Genomic DNA, 20,383 nt, shown 5'->3' with positions numbered 1-20,383 from the left:
ATCTGGACCAGCAGCACTTTGCAAGAAACACCTCCAACACACCGCTCTATAATCCCCATCATCTGAGTTCTCCCTGAGTCCAGCCCGCTGAAGAAACGTCACGACGCAGGGACCCGCCTGCAGGCGTTGCATGCAACTGGTGGTTTGTCAGGAAAAAGTTGCGTTTAAACACTCTGCCGAACATACTCGAGCAATGGGATCCTAATAAACATGGGAGACTTACTTTGAGAACAATAAATGTCCACGTCTCCAGAAAATGTCCTTAAATATCATATATAATGAATCCAAAGGATAAACCACATGGGTGTAGTCTTTAATTATCTATTTTAAAAACGTGAAAATACCATTGTGTATGTATGCATAATAGTTCGATCACATCATATTTTCGGGCTATTGTAGAAAAAAGGATGGCACACCTTTTCATCATTTTTTGTTTATTTTCTCTACAATCTGCGGGCTTTAGCTATATATTTGCCATCATTTTTAGTGTTTTTTTATGCAATAACATCACTTTACTATCAGGGCAATGACTAACCTTTTTGGAATGGTGCAAACACCACCCTATATCAATTTTATTAAGCGTTCAATTACATATTTTGGAACCTATTTCCTCGCACTAAAGGATACTCTTATCAAAGTCTGCGAAGAAAATGTGAAGGTATGGATCGTTGCTTATTATTTAATAAAACAATCTCTGTACGATGTGTGTGTAAATAGAGGGTACATTTTCACAGCTTGTGACAAGGAAAATTGATTATTTCCTTCTGTCATCATCCATATGTTAAATTTAGTCAAGCTAAAGTGTATTTCTTTTATCATATCAGAGTGAAAGCTGTTCAGATACGATGGAGGAAATGACAGTATATAGACAGCACAGCTCCACATCACATCCAAAGACTGTGCTGACGTGTATGGGTTCCCTCTCCTTCACGCATGCGCACAGCGCCAGACAGGACAGCTCACGGCCCTGTCATGTTAGCTAAAAACACATCGACCACAGCCAGAAGTCCAACTGTTTACTCTTCAACATAAAAGCATTATATACATTGTCAAAACTAATATATGGGTAAACGGAGCGTACATTTATTTTTCAATATGCTTTAAAAATCCCATATTTAGAAACCAGTAGTGTGTTTGTATCATTCACATCGTATAAGAAACTTAACGCGTCATTGATTATTTTATTTTGAAATGCCTAACCGGAAACGTCAAGTCTTTTCCTCCTTGTCAACACCGCTAGTTTTTCAGTCGCGCTTCCAACGCAGCTACCGGTGCTTTGGTGGAGTTTGACGTGGCACTCTGCTTTCAGGGCAATACACAGTGAAGAGGACTCTGCCCAATCTTCAGGTAAACACTATCACCACTATGTTTGCTAATACGAACGTGTAATTCTGTCTTTTTCATTTCAAAGCATTTCAATTTTGTAAATGGATTCCGGTGCAAAGGGAAACTTTGTGGTCATTTCCGCGTAGCTAGCGAGATGTTTTGTATCAATATGTCACGTTAATTAAAAGGTGCTGCTCTGTCATGTTGCTGTTTTCCTTCGATATGGTGTTTAGAGATAAGACATACGGTTACACAGAGAGGACAACATGCGGGTAGGATAATCTGGAAGAGAAGAGAAAGCAGGCAGGGATGCTCCAGTCTTCAGCCATCATAGCGGTCTTTGACGTGGCATTCCTCTGAAGTGGCAGACACGGTTAACTAGGTATAGACTGAACACTTAACCACGGTTATTCATTGTTCTTTATGCTTTTTTTTTGTTTGGTTTCGGTAAAAACGTGTTGCAATGGTTTATTACGCAGCAGTAAAAGGGATTTAATGGAGTTGTCAGTACGCAGCTGTTATTTGTGTTGACGCCATCTGTGCCGAAGTTCAACTTGTTTCAAAGGTTTGTCACCCTGAACAAGTCCATTGATTTTAAAACTGAAAAGCTGCAGTTTAATGCACGTGTTTTAAATGGCCTTAATTGCAGGCCTGTATGGTTATTCATATTTCCGGAATTGCGCAAATATGAGGGCAATTGAGGGAACTATAGTTCTTCTTATGTAGTCACTTGAAGATAATACATGCAAGGATATGCCAGCCTTATCTCTCAATAACCAATGTCAAAAGTCCATGTTATGTGAGTGTTGATCATTGAATGAGGTCAAGTACCAGGTGTTGCTGTATGGCCTTGTAAATATGCTTGGATTTATACATTTGTCTGAACACATAACTAGACTACCTAAATTAAAAAGGCTTAACTTTAAACTTTCAATCTTTCAATTTAACAGGTTGTCAAAACTCATTCATCCTGGCATGAGAAGGCAGTAAAATCCCATCAAAATGAGTCAACAGGGTTATGTTGCTGCACCGCCCTACTCCCAGGCACAGCCAGGGATGGGGGGCTACCAAGGTGGATTTGGAGCTGGTCCTGCACAGCCCCTCTATGGGCACTATGGGGGACAGCCTCAGGCGTTCACCGCTCCACCAACAGGTAAAAGACTTTTACTCATGTGTTTTGATTGTTTCTAGACTAACGTGGTTGTTAAGCTTTCATTTACAACACTTCAGAGATGAAGAGTGCTGTTTTGGGCTAACGTGACTATTTTCATATCAATGGTAAATGGACTGGGCTTGTAGAGTGCTTTTCTACATTACATTACATTACATTACAGTCATTTAGCAGACGCTTTTATCCAAAGCGACTTACAATCAGTAGTATATTACATATCATTCACCCATTCACACACTGATGACAGGCTACCATGCAAGGTGCCACCATCAGACTCTAACTAACATTCATGCAACATCCAGTCCACACCGATGGCAAGCCTTCGGGAGCAACTTGGGGTTAAGTGTCTTGCCCAAAGACACATCGACTGCCGAAGCCGGGTATCGAACCACTGACCTTCTGATTGGAGAACTACCTTGCTCTCCACTACGCCACAGCCGCCCCATTCTAGTCTTCGGAACACTCAAAGCGCCTTAACACTACATGTCATCATGCACCCCTTCAAACCCATTCATACACTGACAGGAGGGGCTACCATGCAAGGTACAACCTGCCCATCAGGACTATCTGATTAGTACTCATTCATACACCACCGGAACAGCCTGCAAGAGCAATTTGGGGTAAAGTGTCTTACCCAAGGACACATCGACATGGACTAGCAGAGCTGGGAATTAAATCGCTGATCCTCTGATTGAAGGATGACCCTGCTCCACCACTGAGCAACAGCCATGTAAGAGGCTGAAGTGCTTGCGTTGCAGAATATGAGTAATGGCTCATAACATGTCTTAGCTTGAAGTTGAAGGTGTTCAGTATTGTAATGTTCATTATGTTTATATACACTACAATAGCATGCATGTTAAGTGCCAGCAAATTTATCAACTTTATTTTAAATGTCACAACCCACTGAAGTAAGCTCTGTATGATTGAAGTACAAACAAGTTACTAGACTCTCAGTAGAACTACTGACATACTAATGGTCTTTACAATGAAGGTCAAGACAACATCAAAGAAATTGTCATGCTTTTTTAGCAACAATGACGAGGTGCAGTGCAATCACAGTAGAAGCAATTGACAGCACTGGAACCAGGTTTCTATTTGGATCAACCATTTCAGGCAAAGAGATCTGCTCAAACAAACTACCCATTTAGCTTTTATTTCTTTAAAATGATCACCTGCATTGATCAAACTCTAACCCTCTAAGAACCCTGTGCTCATTTACATATGTACAGTTGAAAAGTCGAGAAACAAAAGAAGTCATGTTAAGAATCTTTGATAAGTTGTACTTCACTGGAATATACTTTATCAAATATATTTATCTGCTGTTGCAGTGAAGACTAAGCAACTTTACTGTACACATGGTGTCTGTTACTTACCACAGGTATGATGAAATCGCCAGTTTCCTCTGCTGCCGGTATGCCTCCACCTCCAGTGTCCAATCAGTACAATCCAAATGTCCAGCAGAATGGTGCTCATCCACAAAGGTAACAATTTTCACTACACAGAAACTGTTTGGGCTAAATTACTCCCTGAAATAAACGCAAGGAGAGTATTCTAGACAAAGAAAGATGTGTACAGTTGATGAACATTAAGAGGCCACAATTTTGGGTCTTATTCATTGTTAAACTGTATGATTGTCCAGGTAAAACGTTTTTTTTTAATCAGCTGTATATTAAGGGTTCTTATATTCTTCAGATACCCTGCTCCACCAGCTGTTTCTGCTTATGGACAACCTCAGTCCCCTTACAACAGCATGGCTTCTACGGCCCCGCCTCCAGCACAGCAGCTCACCAATCAGATGAGTTCCATGAACTTGGGCAACTATGGTAAGTTTGCTATTTACTGATTTATACTTGTTACAGATCATACCGCATTGTGTGGCATACAGAACATCAAAAATAAACAGAGCCTAAGTAATCCTTTATTAATCTAATTATTAATGATAGTTATTCAGTAGACAGGATGAGAAAAAATGGCAGCAAGAATATACTCACCAGATTTCTTAATTTCCCTCATGATTGTGTAGCACCAGGTCCCATGCAGAGCGCACCACATCCAACAAGCTCTGTAGCCCAGCAGCCTTTCCAAACTTTTCCTCCTCCAGCAATGGGCCAGCCACAGATGCCTCCAGGCCCGCAGTCACCCCACATGTCACCCCACATGTCCCCCCAGATGTCTCCACCACAGTCACCCCTAGCAAGCATGCCAATGGCAGGCCCACCGATGGCCGGCCCTCCAATGGCAGGCATGGGTAGACCCTTCCCCGGGCCGCCTCCTTCAGGCCCCGGAGGTTTCCAGCAGCCTGGTCTTGGAGCTGCTGGTCCAGCAGGATACCCACAGCAAGGAGGTAACCGTGACACTTATAAGCAAAAAAAGAAGAAAAAAAGATCACCCAAGTACAAAAAAAAAAGAAGAATTCTTAAAGGGATATTACATTTTCTTTTTACATAAGACGATCAGTTACTTACTGGAACTGAAACTGATGGTCAGTTATTTGCTTGTTGTAAGGGTTCCTTGGTCAGAGAAATCACCTGCTTGACATTTAGAAATAACATCAGCAAATCGGGGCAGTTCATTAGTTAAACCACAACAAAGAAAACAAAAAACATTCACAACAGAAAATGTTGAATCTTTTCATGTAGTGTCTTCAATGCTTGAATCTCCTCTTAGGTTGTACTGTGTCATATAACTATTTTGTGTGATGAAATCTTCTGTAATACAGAAGAGTCTTGCAGGAGAGTAAACAATCTTTGTCTTTTTGATAGACATGAAAACAATGTGTTCTCATTTCTTATATTAGAGAAGTCAGATCAGAACTTATTCTACAGCCTACATTTAGTCAACAAAACAGAGCTCTTTTGACCACAATTCTATTTGACTGGACCCAATGAATATAATTTAATAGCCAATATATCCTATTTTAATGTATAGGTCAGTTTGGGGGACACATGGCTGGGCCCCAGCCAGGCATGCCAGGGGCCTTCCCTGGCGCTCCAGGCGGACTGGCTGGACCACCTCAGAAGAAACTGGACCCTGACTCTATCCCCAGCATAGTGAGTCAACTAATCCTCCTGAGACTGCATACCATCACATAACCAACATACCACATTTCTGTCTTAGCTTTGTGTCAGCTTATTAATTCTTCAAAAGGGGTTTGGCAAAGGCATGTACATGTTCTCTTTTGATTTTGCTGTAATGCGTAACTTGTCTGCTTTAGACTCAAGTCATCGAGGATGACCAAGCAAAACGAGGGGGACAGATCTACAGCACAAACATCAGAGGACAGGTTCCACCTCTGGTCACCACTGACTTCACAGTACAGGACCAAGGTAACTCCTAATGACATTTAAACCCCTCTCCAAGCACCAACTATTTGTAGTAGATGCTAATCTGCAGCAAATGTAGGTGAGCATCCAATTATACCCATTAAAACTGTTTTTTAAAACACTTTTTTTCCTACAATTTCTCCATATGAATACAGCATGTCTACTTGTTGTGCACATCGAGTTCAGTCATTTGTCTGTGTCATTTGTGGTATGAACCTAAAATGTATAGGATAGAATTTTTTTGAGACATTGACTCTTTCTGGTAATCATAAATTAAACAGGGCGACTTATAGTCCACACTTCTGTTATACAGTGGTGACAGTTATCTGCTCTGTCATAATATTGATGTCATTGACCCTTCTGTTTGCTAATCCCAGGCAATGCCAGTCCCAGGTTCATGCGCTGCACCACCTACTCCCTACCCTGCACCGCTGATCTGGCCAAACAGTGCCAAGTGCCCCTGGCCTCCATCATAAAGCCCTTTGCCAATTTGCCAAAGAATGAGGTAAGTCATGGTTTATCTTCAACTTAAAGCCAGTTGCCCCATCTAAAAAAAAAAAAAATAAAAACACGAAAAAATACACAATCACTTGCTTAGATAAACAAAAGAAAAGATATAAGACTGAATAGATTTGTTGTGGCTTTGCTGTGAAAAAGCATGTTTTCCTGATGGGCTGTGAGTCCAACTTTGGCAGGAAATAATACATGCTTATAAACACCAGGGTCTCCCACAGATTGAAAATGTATTTTTGGTAGTCGGCCTTGTGTTGGGAAGCATCCATCACTTGAGTGGGCTGTGATATAGCACTGTGCCCTGAGTTTTGTTGATCGTTTCCCCACTCTTTTCCGCATTTCCATGCAGACTTTTGAAAGGAAAAAAGAAATCTTCTTTGGTGGGCCTAAATTCTAAAAATGGGTTCATCGCATGGAACACAATTCATCCCACACCAAAGCAATTATATCCTAAGAGTGCAATGTGTTTTCCAAATGCTGTACACTGTCATCTCAAGAATGACTAATGAAACTTACAGGAACACTTGTGTGAGACTCTGTGTTCTTCTGAAGAAGGAACACAGAATTTTTGCATTTTTAGTGGAGGCATTTGTCATATTCTCCCATTTTAGTCTCCCACTTTTTAAAATCTACTTTAAATGTATCTGTTTAAGCAATTCTGAGCAAGTTAAGGCCCTAATTGAGGTACATGGTTTTGTCCACGATTCCTTTCTGTGGCATTTACTTGTTGGATAGAAAATTTGGGTTACTTTTATTTTTAAAAGATTATTTAAAAATAAAGGCCACTTTGGGACAGTAGAGTATGCAACCACCAAATGTACTTCTCCTTTATTAGATGTCTCTGTACTACAACCGTTAAGTTGTCCTGTGAATGACCTCTTTTTGGATCATTTGTGGTCCAACAATCCTGCTTAAGATATTTCCCCCCTCCACTGGCCTTGTCCCAGCCATCCATTGGCCTTTTTAGGCAATGTTAGCTTTCTCTCATCTGGCGTTAGGCTAATTAGCTAATGTCAGCTCCAATGGGACTAGATGTTAAACAATGAGTATTTTGCACTCAGAGTTTTTACATCTAGTACAACATGGAGCATATTTACACTACATTTATACTAAAATAGTAAAACCTATTCAATGCAATCAGTTTATACATTACTTGAAAGGGCATGCTGTTGTACTTGGAAGCTGTATGCATTGTTCTATCATCCACAGGTTTTGTTCTGGGCACTTAACAGCTCTAAGATAATGTAAACACTTCTACTCCCAACCTTGAAGTCTCCAGTCTAATAATACACCTACTTGCTACATTGTCTGCATGTGTTCTATGGTAGTTGAGTTGATTTGAAGCAAACATTTTCAATTTAGCTGGCCGGGAGTCTTAAAAAAATAGTGATTTTTAGACAGTTTCCATCTGCAGGTTGGATATGATACTCACTCACTCAGTCAGTCAGTCAGTCAGGAATGTACAGTGTATTAAACAGCTTCATGCTAAGCCTCTTTATTCCATGTTAGACAAATGTTCTGTATATGAGAGTGCAGAATGTGTTTTGTTTGGGTGCCATGGAATCACAGATGCTTTAGACAGAGCAAAATGTACACTGGTGTACTGTACAGCTTGTGCAAGAGTATGGTCTAAATACAGTGAATATTGTACTAATACAACATGGGAAATATCCCAGGGAATCATGCCACAAAAAATAATAAACCATAATCCTTTTTTTTATAGCCGTCCTATTAAAGGCAAAGATTTTGATATTGCAAGAGTTAGCTGTTGACCAAAATGTATTTTTGTGTTTCTCCCTGTATAGACTCCTCTGTATGTTGTGAACCACGGTGAGACAGGCCCAATCCGCTGCAATCGATGCAAGGCCTACATGTGTCCCTACATGCAGTTTATTGATGGGGGGCGTCGCTACCAGTGTGGTTTCTGCAACTGTGTCAATGAAGGTAAAGTACAATGCCAGAAAAATATACACAAGTATATTTCAAGTTAACTTCAAAAAGGAATGTTATCTAATGTATTTGAAAGAAAAGTAAAACAGGTGAACGTTAAACTATACATTTACTGTGCACAGTTCTATATTCAATCAGATTTCTTTGTCTTACTGTAGTGCCAGTCTTCTATTTCCAACATCTTGACCACATGGGCCGGAGGGTGGACTTCTATGAGAGGCCCGAGCTGTCCCTGGGATCATACGAGTTTGTAGCCACCATGGATTACTGCAGGGTACAGGAAATCTACTAAAGATATATCAACTACTGCTTAGTGCACATCAGGCAGAGTTGATTAAGTTGATCAATAGAGAAAAGCCCTTGAATTCATGGATTGTATGCTGGTGTTAAGCAGACTTAATGCATATATGATTCAACACTAAACTCAAAACTATGTCACTTGAAATGGAAGGTTCTCGTATAAGTCTGTTTAGTATGGAACAACACCTGCATCCACATAATTGCATTATTGATGTTTCTGAGGGACCTTTTGTCCCTCTACGTTATTCATCATGAGCTCTTTATCAAAACTTATGACATGAGTGTGCAACTCAGTTGTTTTGCAAACACTCAAAAGACAGCGATGCCAAACAGGTTCACATCCCCATGGAGGCGGTGGCTGTTGAGAACAACAGAGTGAAGCTGGCAAAGCTGAGTCACTCCACTCCACTGGACTTCTTTTGCTCTGTTTATTAAGACATATAAACAGCCTCTGCAGGGCAGATATTAAACAAAAGCCTGCAAGGTGATTGTCTTGTCATGGGTTGTTACTGTGGAAACATAACAGTGTTTAACCGACAAAGCCCTTCACACACACTCCATAACCTTCCATTCAGGAATCATAACTGTCTTGGTCTCCTCACAGTTATTCCAAGTTATAAGCAAGCACATACAGAAAGTAAATCTCCAATATTTTAGAACTAATAACAGAAACGGGAGGAGGACGGCTTATGGCTTATGGCCAGACCACAGGTTTCGGGCCTCTGTTGATATGGTATGATTAAGACCATAAATTAGAAGATGCTGGACTGAAAAGAGGAATCATTTTTAGTTTATTCAGGAACTTAAGAATATTTTTCTTCATTTACTTTTGTAATCAGGCAAGTTTATGCTGCATGCCTATTATGCCATGTTAGCTTGGAAAGATTTCAAAATAGCAAATAATTCATTCCACCTGCTGCCTTCTTCTCACACAGAACAACAAGCCTCCGAATCCTCCTGCCTACATCTTTATGATTGATGTGTCCTATAACAACATTAAAAGTGGACTGGTCAAACTGATATGTGATGAGCTGAAGACTCTACTGGAGAATCTGCCCAGGTAAATGCAATACATCAGGAAAACACACACAAACATGGTCACACAGTACAGGTAAGAATGTAATATGTATCATCTGCTACATTAGGTGCTATACATCTTCTATACTGACTCGTAGAGCAGGGCGCCATGGCTGCCAGAAATGGAAAATATTATAGTGTAGGCTCCAGGAAGTGAGTTTTTGAATTTATCACAGAGGAGACAATGATGCACTTCACCTGGCTACTCCTAAAATAACTTTTCTTTTCTCTGCTTAATTAGTGCCACCAGCAATACATCCACAATTGTCTGCTGCCATGACATCATCCTTAAAACACTAAGTAGAAGTGTACTCCAGATGGTCCCCTCTTCAGCTGTGTTTGAAACTTGACTTGACTAGGCACTAAATAAAACATTTGGACATGCATCTTTCGAGTATGTTTAATACACTCAAGATAAGCTAGAGCCCGGTTTAAGTAAATGCAGATGTAGACATACCGATTTTTTTTTTTAATCATCACTGGTATTTTTTAATCACTGTCTGGTGGTATGAGAAAGACCAACATAAACTCATCCAATCTGAAATATGTTTCTTTCCAACAGCACCTGTTTCTAATGCTCACAGAGAAGCTGTGGGCTCAAAGTTGACCAGTGGCATATTTACGTCAAAGGCTTTTGCAACTGTTTAAAGCCACATTACATGTTGCTCAGTGTGTCTGCATGATTTTAGAAGAGAGACCTACAAACTGCAGTTTGGAGTGTCTGTAAAGAATGCTTTTAAATTACTGTGATGCTGAAAGGTTTTGATATATGGTTATGTTCAAGATAGCTACCACATACCTATGTCAGAATCAGAATGTTCTGGTAAATGTCAGGGGTTTTCAAGTTTGCAGTAATAAATTAATATGAACTTTCAATAATGCAGCTATTTTAAGGAAATGGATATGTAACACAGTCCTTTCCAGAAAACCTCAGAGGAATTTATTTGTAAAATACAAACATTCATAATAGTATTAGCCTCTTTTTTAACAGTGTGAATCTAGAGGCAATTTGATTGTAATACTGAGTGAAAATACTTAAATAGCAGGAATGACTCACAAATACATGGGTAAAGTCGTATTCTTCACCAACTAACGTTTGCTTGGATTTTATAAACCTGTAGCGGCTATTTACTTCCTCTATCTTTGGATCACTACTTAGTACGTTAAACATTAATAAACAAGTCCATATTGGATGTAATTCCACTCCTGGAAAAATGTTTATACTGGGCAATTTCACACACTTGGGAAATGGCCTTATTATTTGACAAATAGTGCTTCAGATGGATGGCCATCCCAAAGATAAACCAGATGTGTGTGTTTCTTTTGCATTTCATTATGTTATCGAGTAAATGCTTCTTTGCTTTACTTTCTTATAGAACAGGTGCATAACGGTGGTTGTAGAAATATAATATACAAAGGTCCTGAAAACAGTTATGCACTAAGATCTGAGCAATGACTGCAGGATGGCAGTGGATTATTGTTAACATACCAGCTGCCACATTTATACACTGCAGCCATTGTTAATAACATTCAACTGACTTACTCGAAACATCGTGGACTTAACCGTGGCCTGTTCTCTCTCCCTCACAGCGAGGAAGGTACGGAGAGCTCTGCCATTAAGGTTGGCTTTGTCACCTACAACAAGGTCCTCCACTTCTACAACGTGAAGAGCGCTTTGGCCCAGCCCCAGATGATGGTGGTTTCAGACACAGCGGAGATGTTTGTCCCGCTGCTTGATGGCTTCCTCGTCAACTATCAGGACTCCAGGACTGTCATCTACAAGTAAGATACAAAGGGTCACTCATTTGTGGAAGCCCCATGCAGATGGGGGAAGGAGATTTAGGCATATTTATCCCAACAATTCTCTGGAGTTTGACCCAGCCAAACAAAAAAAGCTGTTATTTTATACCACTAGACTGGAAACTGTTTAATTTAGTTAGGAGATTAATCTTCTTTTTGAAGTTTAAAACAAAACATGAGAAAGACAAAATACTGAAACAATGTTGAGTGTTTTACTTGGATACATTTCAACCAGACATTGTAACGTGAAGGCTTTCAAGAAGGCAGTGAAACAAGATGACATGCCTATTATGATCAAACCATAATCCTCTCCCTCTCCTCTCTAGCCTCCTGGACCAGATCCCTGATATGTTTGCAGACACCAACGAGAGTGAAACGGTCTTTGTTCCTGTCATCCAGGCCGGCATGGAGGCATTCAAGGTTAGCCGCAGTGTGACATCTTTCAACATGAAGTGGGAGGCTAGGGGCCGACTGCAACCTCCCCGAGTCATGCCTGGCTGGTACAGCTTTCAATATAGACTCTTGGGTTTAGCTATTAGCATAGCGTGATTAGATTTCTATTTGATGAGCCACATTTGATAAGCGGCATCTGAAGTGTCATCTAACACACTGTGTTTTTCCAATAACATGTAGTGCAGCCAGACCAGATAACTATGTTTTTCTATTAAAGTCAACCAATTTAAATCTGAACTACGTCTAAACAGCACGTCTGAACTAAAGAGAAATCGCACTGAACCCACTCCCATCAGATTCAACCTATCAACTTGGTGACGTTTTTGTTTCGAGTGAAAAAAAAAAAAAAAAAAAAGTTTCGTTTTTTTTCTTTCTGATGTTTGTGTTTACTTTCAAGTCCCAAAAACTTTCCCAGTAACATGAGGTCAGTGTTTTGGCGCACAGCAGAGGAAAAGTTCACACAAGGCTTTTAATTGAAAGCAGTTGTGGCATTACACAACAGCAAACAGCAAACAGTTGGGATATTGCTTACATATTTATCTTTCAATGTCAGTATTGCAATCTCTCTTGAAAATAAAGTTTATTATTATTAGGATAATCTAATCCTCCCTGCAGATGTGGAATTTTGCACCTTGTGACCTCATGTTGTCATTGTAAAGCTATAAACAACACAACATCAAGGAACACACTACACGCCTTCTTGTGATATCTTTCCCATTATTCTCTTCCCTACAGGCAGCAGAATGCAGCGGAAAGCTCTTCATCTTCCAGTCCTCCATGCCCACGGCTGAGGCTCCTGGCAAACTGAAGAACAGGGATGACAAAAAGCTGGTCAACACTGAGAAAGAGAAAGTGAGTAGCTTTTTGTGAACTTATATTTCACAATTTATTCTTAACACCACTTCTGGCAGTTAAAGATTAAGTAAAAGCGTAGGGCTTAATTGCAGTAATCATAGAAACTCACCTGCATGAGTGGAGTTGGTAAGATGCGAACTTTGAGTTTAATTTTAAAGTTGCAAATGCTACCATTAGGAATTGCAGACTTATCCAAGTTAAATTCTGTTTTTATCCTTAGACCCTGTTCCAGCCTCAGAAAGGAGTGTATGAGCAGCTGTCTAAGGAGTGTGTGGCTCAGGGCTGCTGCGTGGATCTCTTCCTCTTTCCAAGCCAGTATATGGACATTGCAACCATGGCTGATGTGCCCTCGCACACCGGTGGCTCCGTCTACAAGTACTGCAACTTCCAGGTAAGCGGGCTGTTAACAGTATGGTCAGGCCTCTGAGAACACATGCAAATATGCTGCAAGAGAGCCACATAGAGGAAATGGACAGTGATAAGAAACTAAGTGAATTTCTTGTCATTACACTAGCAAGTTATATAAAGCCTAAAAAAAGCTGGTTAACTTTGGTGCAGTACCCAGAATCTATTATAGACCTGTCCCATAGGAATGGTGCAACAAGCATGGGAAAGGACTCCAAACTGTTCAAACAGACCACATACAAAGGCAGTACAATGTAATTTAAGACAAGCACAATATCTATAATAAATACGTTAATTAGAACATTTAACACAAAACAGTACAGCATTTCATTACTATTAAAACATAAATAATGTAATTTAGTGTGGTATAAACTATAAATTCTCTTTGTTGTCTATTTTGGCCCACGCTGACATTTCAGTAAATCATCTCTCTATGTATTAGACAAAATGAGCCCAAACCTATTGTCATTGGCGTGGGACCAATTTGAGACAACACTGCCATCTGCTGGTTAAAACGATTACTACTATCACTAAGATTTGCTGCTGACTCAAATATACTCGATGTTGTCAGGTGGAGACTGACGGGGAGCATTTTCTGAGAGACCTCAGAAAAGATGTGCAGAAAAGCATCGGATTTGATGCCATCATGCGTGTTCGTACCAGTACAGGTAAGGAATAGTCTTTAAGACTTTACATTTGGTATGTGCCAATGTATCACAGAGTTACCCCTCAGTTATTTACATTTACTGTGCATGTCTGCTCTCAGGTTTCAGAGCCACAGAGTTCTTTGGTGCCGTCCATATGAACAACACCACAGATATAGAGATGGCAGCTGTGGATTGTGATAAGGCTGTGACCGTAGAGTTCAAGCATGACGACGCGCTCAGTGAGGAGACTGGGGCACTCATGCAGGTATGCCTTCTTTGAACCCCCCCCCAAAAAAAAAAAAAAAACAAAACACAAAATGTTTGTTGTTTGGTAAGGGAATAAATCCCTAAGGTTTGGTCATAACTAATGGTTGGACTCTGTTTCCCAGTGTGCCTTGCTGTACACCACCGTCGGTGGACAGCGGCGTCTCCGCATCCACAACCTCAGTCTGAACTGCAGCTTGCAGTTGTCTGAGTTGTTCAAGAGCTGTGAGACCGACTCACTCATCAACTTCTTTGCCAAATCAGGTGACTGTCCTTGTACTCTTCTCTGGACTGACATTCTTTAAGATCTCATCCACACTTTAGGCTTCGTTTTATCTTTTTAAGTTAGCACTTAAAGCACAGATTTCTACACTATAGCCAAATGCAGAAAATATGTATTTTTCCTCCCATGATTTATGAGCAGTAAATTATTTCATGGGGGACTCATTCCATACAGTCAGCTTTCTTTTGTTCAGGGTGTCACGTAGTGCAGACGTTGCCTGCTGATGTACTGCGGTATCAGCCTGACCTTTGTTGAATTTACCCCATGCATCACTTAATAATCCACTAATTCTCACAGATTTATGGGTAAAAGAAGGATGAGTAATGGAAATGAGGACCACATGTTTCAGATAAAGTACTTCAGATGACAATGAGCCTTTTTGTAATCTGCACATAGTGATCCTTAAGTACAGCTGTATTACTGACCTTCAGTTATCTTCTTTCATTTGTTCGGCTACTTTTTCTCATCTTTCATCCTTTGTGTTATACTCCCATACTTATCCTCAGCTGCCAGTTAGGCCCGTCGGTTCCTCTCTTCTCCCTCTGCTGTCTTTAACTGACCTTTTTCTCGTGCCCACTCAGCTTGCCGTGCCATACTGAGCCAGCCTCTGAAGAATGTGAAGGAAATCCTTGTCAACCAGACGGCCCACATGCTGGCCTGCTACAGGAAGAACTGTGCCAGCCCCTCTGCTGCCAGCCAGGTCAGTGCAGGGCAGCACCTGGATTAAAATTGGTTGAATTTAGGTTTTGATTTTAGGATACAAAGAACTCTTTTATGTACATAACATATGTGATACAATTAATGTCTGCGACTACAGCCTTTATCATACATCTATCCCTCAGAAAGTAACAATCATGTTTTTATGCCTGTATCCATATGTAGCTGATCCTGCCTGATGCCATGAAGGTGTTTCCGGTTTACATGAACAGCCTTATGAAAACTGCCCCTTTGGTCGGCAGCACAGAGCTCTCCACAGACGACAGAGCCCATCAAAGGCTGTTGATCATGGGCATGGGTGTGGAGGACACACAGCTGCTGCTCTACCCCCGCCTCACCCCACTGGTACAGGACAAACACATTTAGTGTGTTTTTATCTCATTTTAGACAATGTTTTAATCCACTACATGTGTTTTGTTTTTTTTAAAGCACAACATGGACGTAAGCAGTGAGGCTCATCCTGCTCCAGTGCGCTGCTCGGAGGAGCGTCTGACCGACTCTGGCATGTTCCTGCTGGAGAACGGCCACTCCATGTTTCTGTGGCTGGGCCAAGGGATCCCTCCAGACCTCATCCAGAGCATCTTCAACCTGCCCTCCCTCGCCCACCTGCAAGGACAAATGGTCAGAATTAATTTATTAGCACTTCCACCTCAACGTATTTATAAACCAACTGAAACAATATATTTGTAGAGATTTATAGAAGACATTTCTTACCTTGTTGGTGCCTGGATGCCAAACAAAATGCTGGAGAATGGCTGGATGTTTAGTTAGGCAAAATTACTTGAAATTCAAAGTCCACTTTTGAGACACTTCACAAGTCAACAAAGATTGAATTCGTTATAAAATCTTACATCTGACCATGATTTTGATCCAAATAGAAGATCAACTCAGCGAGTTTAAACTATAAATTAGCTATTCTGAGCCAATATTACTGTAATTAAAACCTCACACAAAGTAGAGCTCTGTAGAGCTAAAAAACACTCAACGTATGGCACTAGAACATAAGAGAAGGAAGCAGAGTATGTTGAATTAAAGACAGAAGGCAGTATTATTTTTGGTAAAAGTAACAACTTAATTAAATATTGTTTTAAGTGAACCCAGCTTAATTAATCAAAGCGGTTTGTTTACCATCCACAAATCAACACATCATCATGTATCAATGTCCTTGAATACCTCCAAGGACAACACGTTGAACTAGTACCAGTGACCTATTAATCCTTATTTTAGACTAAACCAACCTTTCTTATGTTTTTTTTCAGTGTGTGCTGCCAGAACTGGACAACCCGTTGTCAAACAAGGTCCGATCCATCATCAACGGTCTGATTGAAAACAGGCCGAATTCTATGAAGGTAAGAAACCCAGATAAGTAACATAGTCCCATGTTTGAAAACAAGCATGCCTCTTTCTGTTAATATAATTTTCAAACTCAGAACAATTTAATTTAATTAACGCTAACTGCCATGCAGAATTTATTGATCTCCGCCTCCCTCTAGTGGAGTTAGTAAGTAAATGTTACGGTTACAACAGCCTTATGTTTCAATATAAACCACTTAATCAAAGTACAACTCTAGAATGCAAATACTATTTGTGTAGAAATGGACTGGCTAAAATATTTAGTATACATTAAATAGAACACAATTCCATGAAAAGAAACGAACTGTATTATTTAATTGGTACATTTTATTGAGTGTCCCCAAGCACTGCAAGCCCAGTGCTATCGAGGAGTTAGCAAGAATATAATTTATTACTCTGAATCCATAGAGGACTGTGCTATCCCAATCCATAAATTGAAGCAAAAACACATACAATTAGGTCAATGTGCACCTGGGGAACAGCTGTTCATAGTAGTCAGACTGGAAACAGATCACACTTATCTTACTTTTCTCCCCCTTTCCCTCTTAGCTCAATATCGTGAGGCAGAAGGACAAACCAGAGATGTTGTTCCGTCAGTTCCTGGTGGAGGATAAAGGCCTGCACGGGGGAGCTTCCTACATGGACTTCCTTTGCTACGTTCACCGAGAAATCAGGCAGCTGCTCACCTAACACTCCACCCCCATCCCAACACTCGGCCTCAGTGTCTACTATCGACTGGCCTGGGAGGAACACGCCATGGACAATACACAAACTCCACAGGGTCAGTCTCAGTTGGCTCAATCTTAAGGATGGTCCACAGAAAGAAACTTTTTAAGTGTTTTACAAAGACAGAGGAAGAAGCCAGGAACGAGGGAGAGCCTTTTTGAGATTTAACCTTGAGAGTTCACAGCTGCCTTTCCAACATGCTTTTGTCACCCTTAAGTGTACACACAGTATGATCTTCAAATAACCACTTGTCACTTGAAGGACTTCTAAGTAAAACATGGACAACACATCCAACATTTTCCCGCACAGATACTTTGTGTGATGAACTGTGGAGACTGGAATGACATCAGTGTCTGAGGCTGAAATGCGTTTTGGCATAAAGCCCATGGGCATAAGCAATACACTATATATCTCCACAGGGAAGTCAATTGAGTTTGACATTTCACTTTGTAGATTTACAGGCTCAGACAAGAGGTTATTTGTGGGCAATACTGCATGTTCACTTTGGAACTCAATGAAGCTTGCAAGTCTTTGTTATATATGAGTCACAATAATTCACATTTTAAAATCTTTTTAAACAAGAAATGCTCATAGAATTTTTACAAAACTTAATTGCTAATAGAGGCTTCTACATTTTATCACACTTTTGCTGTCCTAGTGGAAATTGACTCAAATAAGCATACACACAAGTAGTGCATGGACAGTATCAGGTTATTCATAATTGAGAAGAAACATTGCAGCAGCTGCCAAGGACTGGAAATGAGACTTGTCATCACACCAAGAGTGATAAAAAGCATTTGATTTGCGCATACCCTCAACAAAAATTCTTCGACCATTTATAGCAGAGACTTGATCTCCACAGTGTGCAGTGACGCAGAAAACGTTTTGTTTTGGTGTTCTGAGATTACTATGAAATGATCGCAGCTGTTGCTTTACATAGAGGACAAACTCACACGCCCCGGTTGAAAAATTACACCTTTTTTTCTGCACTGCACCAGTCAGAATTGGAATTTAAAATGGGATGCATAAGGGAATGGACGGCTAATGATGCTGATAGTTAGAGGCATCATCATCAAAGAAGTTTAGGGACCAAATATAAGACTTTTACTTAAAACTGTCACCGACAATCCAACAAAAGAAGAAGATAATATTGTGAGTGATTCATTTTGTAATGAAAAAAGGCCCCAGCTGACAAATCTGACAGGACAATATAACCACCAGTTACTATTGGACCATCAGATTTGTGTCTGCTCACTCTTCAACCCAAATTCAGTCAAATCTTTTTACACTTATAACTATAATCGTCATCATTGTCCGTAATGGTATGTAACATTTCAGTCTTGTGTACAGCAATAGCATCGTAATGCATTGGATTGCTTGTTTTTATTGAAATAATTGCTCTGTGTAATTTATGTATGCATTTGATATACGTTGTACAATTTTGTGTATTGTGGCCAGCAAACAGTCTTTTTGTACACGAAACACACAAAGTGTTTTTTCAAAATATTACCATCTGCCTTAAGTTGATATGATAGTTGCTAAAAGATACATGAAAGTATATGTCTGAGATGTCTATGGCTGATTTCAATCGTTTTGGTTTGTATGCAAACTTATCTCAGGTAATTTGAGTACCTTATTATAGCTGGAAGAAGTGATTTAAATATAACTGGAAACATGGCCGGTTGTTTTTTTTTTTAGTATTAGTACTTATGGACCTTCATGGGTAGGTCTAGCATGTGTATTTTATTCCAAACCCTTAAGAAATTTCTGCTTGTACAGTACAGAAAATTTAGCAGACGAAGAATTTATCTTTAAGAACATGTTTGTCTAAGCATTAAAACACAGAAAACCCATTGACCGAATTACAGTCTGCATTTACGGTAGTACTAATCAAAATGTACACATTCAGTCTGCTGATTGGGTGTCACTTTCCAATAAGTGAGATATCTACTGTGCAACATATTATTACACAAAAAATTATTCCAGACACAAGTACCAGGATACTAGAATCAATATACACACAACAAATTATATTAATTTTGTTTACTATTTTATGAGCCTTAATCCAGTCCAGGTGGAAAAAAGTATTTTTGTACAAGTGTGTGTCATCAACTTACCACCATTAGGGGGCATCACATTTCTGAATAATATGCTTTTTGATCCCCGATATGATCTGCTTATATTGGACAATAAAACTACTTCTTACTATAATGGTGAACAGATTCTGGTTTATAAAACACATATACATATATATACACACACACATATATATATATATATATATATATATATATATATATATATATATATATATAGATATATACACACATATATACATGCTCCTCTTAGATATGCGCCGAATATGGAATGAGGTGTATAGTTTATTTTTTAACTTCTGTCACAGATTGCTGTCTTTTGATATTATGTACAGGAGAAATGTATAAATAATTCATTATTTTCAGAAACAACATGTCTACCTCCACTGGGATATATATTGTAGATATGCTAAGAAAAGTGGGCAATGTTGCAAACATTTGTTTTTCCCTCCATTTCATCAGTATCGTTTCATAATCATATTGCTGATAAAAAACAATCAAACAGAAAAGAACACCTGTACAAACAGTAAGGCACACAAACACAAATCAAGTGGCAAATTGCAATTTCTTGATGGAACTAAAAAATATATTTTCCATTTTTCTTACTAAACTAATTCATTACCAACATGCCTTGCTTACGAGATTTGTATATGTTTGTGACCAAACAGTGTATTGACATGCTGTATGAACAATTCGAATGAAAAACGACATGATAATCTGTCAAATGCTGCAAAGCATTAACAAAAAATCCCCCAATTCTCAAGTTTATATCAGATCTGGCTGGTTTGATGGATACTTCCTGTATCCAATATCCAAGTCATTGTGAAAAGGTGAAGAGAAAAAGTTAAAAAACTCAGTAAGTTACTTACATAATGTCCAGACAGTGGTCCAGTAGATTCCAACGAGCAACAGTAAGTCGGTAAGTGAGCCTTGTACCCAGCATGCCTTGTGTTTGATCACATTTGGGGCCAAGCAAAGCTTTAATCACATACAGCAGGAACCAATCAGGCTAAATAGGTGTGGGCAGGCCTTTGGCCCACAGGATGATGAGGAAAACAGCAGGAGGAATATTAGCCAACAACCCCAAAAAAGATGAGTAAAATACAAAGTTACAGTGTTTGAAA

At 39.7% G+C, this 20,383-nt stretch overlaps 1 protein-coding gene and 1 long non-coding RNA gene across 3 annotated transcripts; one reads left to right on the top strand and one right to left on the bottom strand.

Moving 5' to 3' along the window:
- Nucleotides 1-1,255: 1,255 nt before the first annotated feature.
- Nucleotides 1,256-18,752, top strand: sec24d (SEC24 homolog D, COPII coat complex component). 2 transcript variants are annotated; one of them, XM_054601554.1, is made up of 24 exons: nucleotides 1,256-1,347; nucleotides 1,560-1,708; nucleotides 2,277-2,479; nucleotides 3,876-3,978; nucleotides 4,190-4,320; nucleotides 4,521-4,841; nucleotides 5,426-5,547; nucleotides 5,712-5,823; nucleotides 6,198-6,325; nucleotides 8,139-8,277; nucleotides 8,442-8,557; nucleotides 9,519-9,643; nucleotides 11,251-11,442; nucleotides 11,787-11,880; nucleotides 12,649-12,765; nucleotides 12,989-13,159; nucleotides 13,745-13,841; nucleotides 13,940-14,085; nucleotides 14,210-14,348; nucleotides 14,949-15,067; nucleotides 15,250-15,429; nucleotides 15,514-15,705; nucleotides 16,344-16,433; nucleotides 16,987-18,752. In XM_054601554.1, the coding sequence occupies exons 3-24, from the start codon at nucleotides 2,329-2,331 to the stop codon at nucleotides 17,125-17,127; spliced, it is 3,126 nt and encodes a 1,041-aa protein (XP_054457529.1). In that variant the 5' UTR covers nucleotides 1,256-1,347; nucleotides 1,560-1,708; nucleotides 2,277-2,328; the 3' UTR covers nucleotides 17,128-18,752. The 2 variants fall into 2 exon arrangements, with proteins under 2 accessions (XP_054457529.1, XP_054457528.1); XM_054601553.1 differs by lacking the exon at nucleotides 1,560-1,708 and having other exon boundaries at nucleotides 1,261-1,347.
- Nucleotides 15,805-20,217, bottom strand: LOC129093515 (uncharacterized). Its single transcript, XR_008531292.1, has 3 exons — nucleotides 20,129-20,217; nucleotides 16,323-16,425; nucleotides 15,805-15,828 (listed from the first exon to the last, which is right to left on the bottom strand). It is a non-coding gene; the product is annotated as an uncharacterized LOC129093515 (long non-coding RNA).
- Between the last annotated feature and the right edge of the window lie 166 nt (nucleotides 20,218-20,383).

The sequence above is a fragment of the Anoplopoma fimbria genome, chromosome 7, assembly GCF_027596085.1.
Source record: "Anoplopoma fimbria isolate UVic2021 breed Golden Eagle Sablefish chromosome 7, Afim_UVic_2022, whole genome shotgun sequence".
Lineage (NCBI taxonomy): Eukaryota > Metazoa > Chordata > Actinopteri > Perciformes > Anoplopomatidae > Anoplopoma > Anoplopoma fimbria.
The sequence above is the reverse complement of the archived record's forward strand: the minus strand, read 5'-3'. Positions and strand labels throughout refer to the sequence as shown.